The sequence below is a fragment of the Phragmites australis genome, chromosome 5 (genome assembly GCF_958298935.1).
Source record: "Phragmites australis chromosome 5, lpPhrAust1.1, whole genome shotgun sequence".
NCBI lineage: Eukaryota > Viridiplantae > Streptophyta > Magnoliopsida > Poales > Poaceae > Phragmites > Phragmites australis.
In genome coordinates, this window is record NC_084925.1 from 12409463 (window position 1) to 12421179 (window position 11717).

At 42.6% G+C, this 11717-nt stretch overlaps 1 protein-coding gene across 1 annotated transcript; it reads right to left on the reverse strand.

The window, feature by feature from the left end:
* Positions 1 to 476: 476 nt before the first annotated feature.
* Positions 477 to 10996, reverse strand: LOC133918787 (probable tocopherol cyclase, chloroplastic). Its single transcript, XM_062362855.1, has 10 exons — positions 10773 to 10996; positions 10219 to 10463; positions 7720 to 7799; positions 6926 to 7002; positions 3834 to 4003; positions 3249 to 3346; positions 2775 to 2879; positions 1503 to 1619; positions 1105 to 1254; positions 477 to 777 (listed from the first exon to the last, which is right to left on the reverse strand). The coding sequence occupies exons 1-10, from the start codon at positions 10979 to 10981 to the stop codon at positions 604 to 606; spliced, it is 1425 nt and encodes a 474-aa protein (XP_062218839.1). The 5' UTR covers positions 10982 to 10996; the 3' UTR covers positions 477 to 603.
* Between the last annotated feature and the right edge of the window lie 721 nt (positions 10997 to 11717).

Consider the following 11717-nt stretch of genomic DNA (forward strand, 5'->3'; position numbering starts at 1 on the left):
CATCACATCTCAAGAAGGGCAAAAGGAGGACGACAATAATTCTCGTACAACTTGTTGACCCATATTGTATCACAATCTCAAGGGCAAACAGGGGACGACAATAATTTGGTACAACTCTGACTTGTCATCTGCCCATTTTTTGTCCTACGAATAATTGAGAGGACGTCTCTATCCGTCTTCAGATAGTCTTCCTCAACAAGAGAGCCCCGAGAAAAGGATGAGTTCTAAAAAAAAGAGGGAAATTATGAAGTGAGAATGATGTTGATGTGCATGTGACATGTCAGAGGATAGTACCATGCCCTGTGTTTGTACCGCCAAACGGCACTGACAAAAGAGCAGGCAAAACTATCTTGCAGAACACTCTGAACTGTGAAGACGGTAGAATGGACCCAATGGAGCTCCATAACAAGGGATGGCGCAGTAAACTAGTCTGAAGAACAGCACGTCCGTGTCGTTCTGGGTCCTTTTAAGACCGATTGGAAGCAGCAAGGCAAAATTCTGATTCAACTTTGAACGAGACAAAATATTTTCTCTATGTTTCAAATTGATATTAAGGATACCTAATCTCCTTCAGCGGGGCATTGTTTACATTCCTTGCTGAGCCTACAGACCTGGGGGCTTGAGAAACGGGATCGGGATGAGACTCTCGACATCGACTGGGGTGCCGACAATGCTATTTACAACCTCGTTCGTAACAGTTGTCCCTTTCCACCCGGTGAACCAGGGGCCTCCACCAACTTCCAGCGCCGCCATGTTGCTTGTGGCATCGAGTATCATCTGCGAGAGAATTAGTTATTATGTACTCTTGCTCAAAAACTAGCCACTAATTTCTTCATGCGAGCTTTCCAGTTGTAGTAGTGCATACACGCTAATCGTGCATACATGAAAGAATGAGGTTAGTTTGATCTAGAAGCACTGCAGTTGCATTGTGTCTAAATATGCTTTTGACCCATGAAAAACCAATCAGAAAATGTCAAAAAGAAGAGCATGAAAGATCATGCATCATTCATTCTATGGATATCAATAAGAAACAGTGAATTAATGACTAATATGTGAGCCATATGAAAACAAGTGACAAGAACTTTCATGATAATGCAAGCATACCTCTCCTTTGCCACCATCGTGCTTCTTTTCCCACAACTGTAGCCTGAGATCTCCGTAGACGGTGTCTTTGCATGTCGGTACCAGTCCGGCCTCCGAAGTAGGAGCTCGCAAAGTAGTGCCTGGTTCTTTAGTGGTTGCTTCTATTTCTACCTGTCAAAAAGGTAAGGATGCATTTCATTAAGGAGCATAAGGAAAGTGATATTAAAACTAGCGGAACAAAAGCTGGCAGTAAAAGTTGAAGTGTGACTACAGCCTAACTGCAATAGAGACTGTAATAAAGCTAATTCTTTTAAACAACCAGGATGCTAAATGGGAGTGCCTTGCTCACTTGAGAATTTCAGCCAACCAGTTCGTAGACAAGCAAAATTCACAGAACTGTACTATTATGCAGTAATTACCAGATGATTTTTGTTCTCGCCAGACATTTTCCAGTGACCCCAAGGAGCAATATCCCAGCTTACAGTCCCAGTCCATGGAACAAATTCATAAAATTTCCCCTCATAATGTATTCCAATCTGCAGAGAAAAACAATAGTTCTTATACATAATAGTTGCATAATATATCATCTGTTTGCTTATCACAGGAATACAGGGTTTCATTTTGTGAAAGGAATGCTCTTATAGTATTATTTGAGAGGAAAAAGATACCACTTCACTATACTGACTAAGCAGTTGTTCTATATACTGTCATTAGTAAATTGACTGAGAAGTAATAACACAATGAGTACAGCTACATTTGTTTGTCAATTGTCATAACTAAGGGTATCGATGTGGTGAAGAAATTTGTATATATAGAACTTTGGACAAGAAAAGTTGCAACATCTCGATGGAAGTTCATCTTGGTACAGTCCATTAAGGTGGCCAAACTTACAGGAAACAACTAAAAGTATTAAATGGAAAGAATGATCATCTTAAAACATATATTCAATCAATACAAAAGCAAGACAGAACATCCACTGTTGGCAAAAGAGAAGAAAATGTATCATGCAAGTAGGCATACTGAAATCCAAATCTTTTTGGCAACTTCAGTCGCTCTGCTATTTTGAGTAAATAAACATTTGAAAATAACTGGTGTTCAGAATTAGTCCCTCAGGCGACAGTTTTCTCAATGGAAGCTATACTTTATTAAAAATATATAGGTTATTGATCTCCGAATTCAATCATTGAAAACTAAAAAGTGTTGGCCTAAACTTCATCAACCCTCTTACAGTCCTATTCCAGTAAAATGGGCATGTAAAAGACTAAGTTAAGTTGGTAGGAATGAGCTAACAATACAACTTGTTCAGAAAGGTCAGTGTATCTTATTTATGGTTGGCTAATGTGGGGTCTACATGCCCTGCACGAGGAATTGACTGAGAAATGGAAATGGCCAAACAGAATAAACTTCTGAAATACCCTTTTTCCTTTTTTCCCCCCCTTTTCTCTATTACCTATCTAACTACTAATTGGTGGAATAGCAGTGATATAGTTATCTACCGAAATGTCCACAATAAATATCGTGCTTCTGCGATCTCTAATGACCAGTAGGTCCATGAAAAATCATTTTTTTTTTGCTAGATATCGATGTTTTAAGCTTGCGTATGCTTGCATGATGAGTTAAGTAACTTATATAGTCAGAACTAGAAGTACGCACCATGTTAAAATTTCAAAATAAAGTATCAGAAACTGTACCAGTGAAGGACTTTCATAGGTATCACCCAGTCCAATTTTCCTCAATCCACCAGCAGCAGTTAAAGCAACTTCACCAGATGTGCCTGAGAAGACATTGCACTGGATCTGCATGAACAAAGATTGCTCAAATGGTTACGTCGGTAATACATGATTTTACAATTAATATAAAAAATAAAGAACGATGATTTACTTCACAAGAAAAAAACTGAAATGCCATAGCTACCAGAACACATTGGGCCAAGAAGGATCAATAATCACTCAATATTTTTTTATCGATAACAGTAGTCATTATTCCAAATAAATTTATCACTATAACCAAGGGTAAACATTACCAGCAATTTAAAACCAAAATTATGCCATATAAAGCATGTTCTCTTATCTGCAAATATTATGAGAATGTATTCAATATTATAAGGCATTCATGACATCAGAACCAACAGAGGGTAAGGGTAAGAAAAAATATAGACAACACACCCAATACCACTTTCTTGGGAAAGCTCCGCCCCAGTTCTTTTCTGAGTAAGATGGAGCATTTTCAAATTCAAACCGCTCTCCATCCCATTCTATCCATCCTGAAAAGTACACCCATATCACTGTTGTTAAGACTAACTCCATATTAACAAACAGTTATTACAGGGAATAGGCTCAAAAGGCATATGGATGCTTGCTATAATAATGGACACAACATGAGGGGAGAGGGTGGGGACTTTTGACAAAAATTAGAACTCAAGTGGAAAGAAGTCATTTGATGAAGATAATAACCAGGATCTTAGAATGGACCAGCTGCAGTTCCAAATACATGCTAAATGCAACTATGGTTCTTACAAGCATTAGTAAAGGGTAAAGAAGCCATGTTAGTGAAAATCCAATTTTCACATGTTAGGTTAAGAACTACAAAGCTACAGTGCCACTGTACATCATTGTTTACACATGAGATGTGACCTCAGCAAACCAATAGTGATATATGGGCCGTCTACTGTGAATTAACTTATAACAGTATGTTGTTCAGAATAACTCAACATCTTTATTTGTTCAGACTTCAGAGTATCACAGACCAACCTGTGGACAAGCCATCAGCCATGCATATTTGCCAATGAGGCTCAAATAAAGGAAAAGCTGCGAGCCAACCAGCTGTGGACAATTGCTTAGATTTAACGTCACCCCAGCCATACACTGGACGAGTGCTGTACTCCCAACGAGCTGTTTGGACATTTGGCACATACTTTGACCTGCGAGGGGACAACTAGCTCAGATCAATAATAGCAAAAAATCTGCATCTGTTTTTTTCTCTTTTATCCAATCTCTGTTGAAGTGTATAACACACAAGATATGGGGACCATTAGGAGAGGTAGTTTGCTAGGCTTTTAATAATGAGGAGAAATTGTTAGAATATATGGGCTTGGACAATTATATTTGTGTAATTTCAAATAAATCTTAAAGGCTCAACCGTGTGGAGGTGGGTGTGTATCTTTTAGTCTCACCCACCTAGTGGAGGTGGAGGGAGACCAACTTAAAAGGGATTCTCTCCTCCACCCACTTAGCATGTGTGGATGAGAGGACTAAGAGAACACACGCGCTCGCTCGCTCGCCTCGCCAGGTCGAGTTATGGCAGTGACCATGGCCATGGCCGGGGTGAAGGGTAGAGAGCACATGGCACCTGCGTGAATGGTCCGTCGAAATCGGGTCCAACTGCTTGCGCAAGTGAGGCTTCCTTTTGCAGTTTTTTTTTCTGCGTGGACAAACAAATAAATATATAAAAATCATGTCGGTTAAGAGTCCGATCGTAACGTGTAACAGAGTCTGATCGTGGTGTGTCTCAACCGCGCGATTCTCCCTCTATATATATCTATCAACCGCAGCCACAAAGAATATACAAAATTAGGATTTTGCCAATTTCTCTTTGTTGCGCACGTAGTCTACTCCATCCTGTTGCGCCGGCATGCACTGATGAACGGGAGAGCAGGTCTCCAGAACCCGTCGCTCTTGAGATCCTGCATCGAGAGAGGGCGAATAAGATTTTTAGAAAGCGTTCGACACGACTGCTCACGATCTGCTTCCTCTACATCATTGTGATCTACTTCGACTACTTCATCTTTATCATCGTCTACTACTTCGATATCATAAGAGCCTCTGCATCTCATGCTGTTGTCGGGTACGTACATTGTAATCTGTTTTAGTTACCTAGTCAGAGTTTGTCGAAACTTTGTCGGGTATCGTCGGATCTAGTCAGAATCCTACACAGGTCTAGTCGGGCCCCATCGGAGCTAGTCGAAATTGGTTATTTGCATCTGTTCCTGCTCATGTTATATTTAGAAATTAAATTAATTAAATCTGAAAGTGCTATTTTATCCAATAATCCAAAAACCTTATTTTAGGCACTTTAATTTAATAATGGCTGGTTTTGTTGATGCACTAAGACCGAACAAGTTTACCAATGTGCACTTTAAGAGATAGAAGGTCAAAGTCACTCTGTGGCTTACGGCTATGAACTGCTACTGGGTTACGTTTGGCAAACCTGAGGGAACTCTTTCCTTTGATGAGGAGAATAAGTTCAAGGAAACCAACACACTCTTTGTAGGATGTGTTCTTAGCGTTCTTACCGATCGTCTCTGTGATGTGTGCATGCACATAAAGGACGCAAAAGAGTTGTGGGACGCACTGAATGCATGCAGACGGTGAATTGTATGTCATGGAGCAGTATCATGACTACAAGATGGCCGATAATCGATCGGTAGTCGAGCAGGCCCATGAGATTCAGTGCATTGTAAAGAAACTTTAACTCCTAAAGTATGCCTTAACGACAAGTTTATGGCTGGGGGCATCATTGCCAAATTGCCTCCCTCGTGGAGGAATTTTGCCACTGCTCTAAAACACAAGAGACAAAAAATCTCTGTTGAGAGTCTGATCGCGTCTCTTAATGTTGAGCAGAAAGTTCGAGCTAAGGATGTGCATAACAAAAGATGCAATGAATAGTCTAGCACAAATATGGTGCAACAGTCCTCTAACGGCAAGTTCAAAGGGAAAATAACAAGACCAAACAAACACCAACTTCAAAAAGATGAAGATGAACAAAAATGATAAACCTTACTCTGTGTGTGACGAGGTTGGTCATTGGGCCAAAGATTGCTAGCAGTGCAACAGGAAGAAGGTTAATCAAGAAAAGAACACCAAGTCTGTCAACGTGACCATTGGCAACACTGGAGATATAGCTAGTAGGTATGGTAATTGACTTATTATTCTTTTAGTGAATCAGTCTACTAGTTGGTAGATTGATACTGACATTTCAATGTTCTCTTGTTATCAGGTCACTCGGGATTCTTCCGTCTTAATAGGGATGTGGCAGGGGCCGAGGTTGCAGGCGCAAAGCAACTGTGTGAATAGTTCGCCGAAATCAGGTCCAGTTGCTTGCGCAGGTACAACTTCCTCTTGCAATTTTATTCTTTCTTCTGCATAGGCAAACAGATAAATATGTGGAAATAGTGTCGGTTAAGAGTCCAATCGCGACGTGTTTCAACCGCACAATTCTCCCTTTATATATAACCGACACAAAGAATATACGAAACTAGGGTTTTGCCAATTTCTCTGTTGCGCCGTCGGTGCACCGACGAACGAGAGAGCAGGTCTCTGGAACCCGTCGTTCTTGGGATCCTACATCGAGACAGGGCAAATAAGGTTTTTAGAAAGCGCTCGGCATGATTGCTCATGATTTGCTTCCTCTACATCATCACAATCTACTTTGACTACTTCATCTTCATCATCGTCTACTACTTCGACATCACGGGAGCCTCTGCATCTCACGCTGCCGTCGGGTACATACATTACGATCTGTTTTAGTTACCTAATCGGAGTTTGTCGAAACTTTGTCAGGGATCGTCGGATCTAGTCAGAATCCTACCCTGATCTAGTCAGGCCTCGTTGGAGCTAGTAGGAACCTAGTCGGAATTGGTTATTTGCGTATGTTCATGTTCATGTTATATTTAGAAATTAAATTAAATTAAATCTGAAAGTGCTATTTTATCCAACAAAAACTATAACAATGTATTATAATGGCAAAAAAATGTTAAGCAACTATTACTATAGTGCTTTTAAAGTAATCAGCCTAATAATAGTAAAAAAACACAGATCTTTTACAACGATGAGATGTCACATACCTTCCGTCGTCACGTATGAAACCCTGATGCCAAATTGGGGTGACTTGGAAACCTTCCAAAACACGATTAGAAAATTCCTATATGATAGAAACATACATCAGATGTCAAATATTAGATGAGATCATGAGAACCCATTACACGTTATACAAAAATAGAGAGATAAAAACACTGAACCAGTAGGAACATCAGCATAAGCAAAAGAGCAGGAAATTCATCTTCTCAATCATTACTATTAAAAAACTAGCACTATTACGAAGTATGAAAACATAAATGCATATATGTCGGAAACCTTTATTTTGGAGAAACTTTCTAGGACTTGAAATACTTAATTAACAGAGTCAGTTCATAAATTGACACTGATGTTCTCAACAAGTTGCTCTCTTAAATGGCAAGACAAGCAAAACGTTTACTTCCCAGTAACATTAAAAGATAAGCAAAGCAACAAAATCGAGGTGCAGATAAACAAAAATATTATATATAGCAGATAATACAGTACCAGAAACAAGGAAATAGATACAATGTTGATTGAGGAGTTTCAGTACGTACATCAATATTTATTACTCAAAATTAAAAATAAAAAAAATTGCACATCAACAGCTAGAGTTAAATGATCATGGACAAATCACAGGTGTAAACAAAGACGAGAGAAGCACAACAGCAAGAAAAATAGATGTGGAGCAGCTTAGTTCATGCTATCTGATGTGCTACAGTAAGGAACAGTGTGTAGTAAAAACTAGCTACTTTAAAGCATTGTATGAGTCTGTGCATTTCATAAGAAGCCATAAAACATCTACCTGAGGGGGAACCTCCCTGTCCGGGGGAGTTGAACCTTCATTTGGAATGAAAGTGTTTCCGAGCATTAGTTCGTGCCTACCTATCGAATTACACATTATTAATTGGGAAATCAACAAAGATTACAAAAGTTCCGGAAAAACAGGAAATGCAAGACAAATTGTCAAACAAAAGAAAATTGAAGGAACAAATATTTACACTAAGGCTTAGTTTGGCACTGTGATGGCTTTCAATATGCAGTTTCATTTTTTAATTTGCAGTTTTGATCCTACTTCGTTTAGATGTACTAACTACTTCTCATGGGAAAAAAAGAAAAGAAAAGAAAAGTGACCCGCAAGAAGCCAAGAATACATGCAGCAAAAATATTATACTGCACATGGCACTTGTTCCAGCGAGGATATACCATTGTAAACAGGGTTTCTCTCAACCAGGTGATCAGGAGAAGGAGCTTAGTCAACTCGGTATCCCTTAGAAGGGGTACCACTGACCAGGCAACCACGCAACCAGAGATGGTTCTTTTAAAAGCTTAGTTTAGATTACTTTTGGGTTCTCGGCCAAGGGTGGTCTTTAACCGCTGTCAGTTATGAGTATATCTGTGCTCAAAAAATTCTCCCTCGATTTCACAATATTTGTCCAAGCCCACCACACAATAGACCAAGGGAAGCACCACATGTCCACATCTAAGAAAAAGTAACACCTATCCCTATCAAATGACATGCTATGACCACTAAAGAAAAATGACTACACTCTTGATTTTGTCAATGACTAAAACTTGTACAATGATGCTACCCAAGAAAATGGACATATATTGGATTATGGAGGCAATACTTTCATAAGAGCCTAATAATTAAGTAAATTGCACTTTGGACCAAGTATGTTGTACGGTTTGTCACTTTCCAGCGGGTATAGCAATAAATTTCACTTAACACAACCCATCATCCAATTAAGTTGCACTGAAACCTAGGCAACTCAAATAGGCTCAAACCATCTAGGCACCTGATAAGTCGGCCGCGCTTGGAAATAAGGCTGACCTGACATTTGGCAGTTGAGGCTGTGCTGTGGAGAGTGGCTTCCTCATTAGCAACAGGGGTGTCTCATGCATGTGGGTCCTAGGCAGAGGGAGACTAGGGCACTAGATTCTTGGCTCATGCTGCCCCAGAACGGGTGCAACAGTAGCGGAGCATTGAAGTGCTGACCCTGCAAGGAGAAGGACACCGCAAATGGGAGTCATTTGCCATAGGATCAGCTTGAAAGGTCAGCAAGTCTGTGAGGTTAGGGTTTTGCATGAAAAGTGGAGTTTTTGAGTGTGTCGATGCTCTCCTTTTGGGAGAAAAGTTGCCATGCTGGTGGCCTAGGTGTTGCTATTTATCTAGATTTTGGTTTCAATCCAATTGGGTTGGAGAGGCTATTGCCATTGAGATGTTGTATTCAGGATTTTGTTGTAGGTGATATATGATGCCTTTTGTAGTATACTCCTGAGGCGCCTCCACATCAACTCATGGCCTGACACCCCTCCTAGTACCCTTCCCCGCCACCCCCAACTACAAGAAGCCATTGCACCCACCGCTACCTTCAAAAGCTGCACCGCCCACCGCAACAATTACGAGAGGGGGAGAGTTGAGCTACAAATTGCTTGCTCAGCCCCACAATTAGGAGAGGCATACACACCACTTGCCCCTTTATGACAGGGCAGAATGAGCCAACTCAATGAATGGCAACATACAGGTGGGCCAGGTCTGGGTTAATCAGGTTGGGTTCGACCCTAGTTCATGCAGCTACTGCAAATTGAAACATGTATGGAGGTACACTAGTGTTTAAGTGAAACTGTTCCCAAAACCTAGTGCAAAATGATAACCGACAACTTAACAGGCCCAAAGTGCATTTAGTCATTATAATTATTAGGTTTTACAGTTATAATACAATAGAAATTAATGATCTAGTTTGCATTGTAGTGGCTTTCTTAAGGTCCAAAAGATAACCATTTTGTGATAGAAAGTAGTAATTAACAGCCCGTTGTTGGATCTCTAATAGTTTTACTAGAGTTGGTAAACATTTTCTCTTCTCCAACAAGATTCCGCAACACAACACAGCAATCCAAACTGGCCCCAAGTCCAGAACTAATACCATGAAGATTTTTGATTTGTGATGGCTATCCTGGTGCATGCCTATATTTTCACAGGAATTAGGCCATGAGAACCACATATAAACGCCAAGACAAGATCCTAGTCCATTCAAATAGGGCAGAAATACAACTATTAATAGTTGGATTCAGTAAAGTTCATTGCAAGAAAATACAGCTATACTTAGTTAGTACTGAGATACTGCAAATGGTTATAACCCTGATAGCAGCACCCTATTGCACACAATACGAATTTCTCGTGTCAACTTGATGTTCCTGGAGCCAGTTTTTTTAAAGAGTAAAGTAAAAGTTGAGAGAAAAGAAAGACTCAAACAGGGATGAAACAGCAATGAAGAAAAGAGAGATTGAACAAGTAGCTTACTCCCCCAAAAGTTGTTTGATTTCTCAGTGAATTGGCATATGTACTTATCATCCGCACCAAGGATCTGCGCCCCCACCCCGGTAAACCGCTGACCGTGTACCAACTGGTCCAGATCACTCATCCCATGACGGAATAGCGGGTTCTCGACAGAGTACATGAAGCAGAAGCTCTGCCTGCACTCGGGAATGGCCACTTTGAAGTACCATCCCTCGAAGAAGGGTCGAGGGGTGCCGTCAAAGTGGTACCTGCAAAATTTCGTCACTACCTTTAGGAACTCTATCGCAGGCTCTCACCTCTCGATCGTAGGATGCAACAGCACTGAAGAAGATAAGGTAACCGGTATCGACAGCATCACAAAATCATGCATTTCTGACTGAACAGAGGGTAATAAATTGTCAGCATTATAGAGAATCTCATCCCCATGGGGACAAAGTGATGGCGTCGGAGGAGTTGCGCGCGTCCCCCCAGGCCAGAAGCCCAAACCATAAAACCTCCCAAGCCGGACCCCGGCAGTCCTACCGAATCCGACACCCCCCAGGCGCGTGTGCGCATACCCGCTGTGCGGCGTCCGGAGAGGCCTGTCTCGCGGCGTGGGCGCGTAGACGGGCGCCGCCGCCGCCGCCACCACCGCAGACGAGGATGTTGAGGAGGCCGCCGCGCGGCGGAGGAGGCTGCGGCCGCGCCGACTCGGGCGCGCGGCGCGTGGGGCGCGTGGGGCCGCCGTCGGGCCCCGCACGGCGGCGGCGGTGGCGATGAGGTCCATGGGCGGGAGTGTGTGTGGTCCAGCCGATGTTGCCGTGTTGCGAGCGAGAGGCCACGGGCGGGCGGGGGGTGTGGGTCGGATCGGTCCCCGCGGGTTTCAGACCCGATAGCAGGCGCAGGTTTAGGTGAAGAAATCGTCTCATCGGGCTATTGGGTCAGGGGCTCGACCTGGGTCGGGAACTCGCAGGTTGCATTTTGCATCTGTGAGTGTCTCATGGGCCCACAACTTGAGGCACATCATATTTATGGTCTGATCTACTTAATCCACAATCGCAACAGATGAACAACTTTACTTGCGACATTTCAAACTCACCCCACATAACTTCAAACCCTAACGGCAACGGCACCTATATGGGCTTGTGGTGGCAACACTCCTAACAGCGACTCCTTCGCATCCATCGCACCTGTAGGGCCTAGCAGTAGAGGCAGCGGCAACACCTCTCGTCACCGCCCGAGCCAGCGACGCCCCTCGAGCCATCCGCCCCGGAGGGGGAGGGGGAGCCAACAGACGAGGGTAGAAGGGAGGCGGTGGCTCCTCTATGGGCTTACAGCGACGGCAGCTGCTGCGTTCGTCGAGTCTGCAGGGCCCAATAGGAGGGTGCCGAGGACGGAGATGCTGCAGCGCCATCAACGAAGGCGGCGGGGAGAGAGTGGAAGGAGGCAGCATTTCCCACTTCTAGTGGTCGCAATTCCCACTCACATCGGTGGTCAACACACTGAAACAGTGGATTAACGCG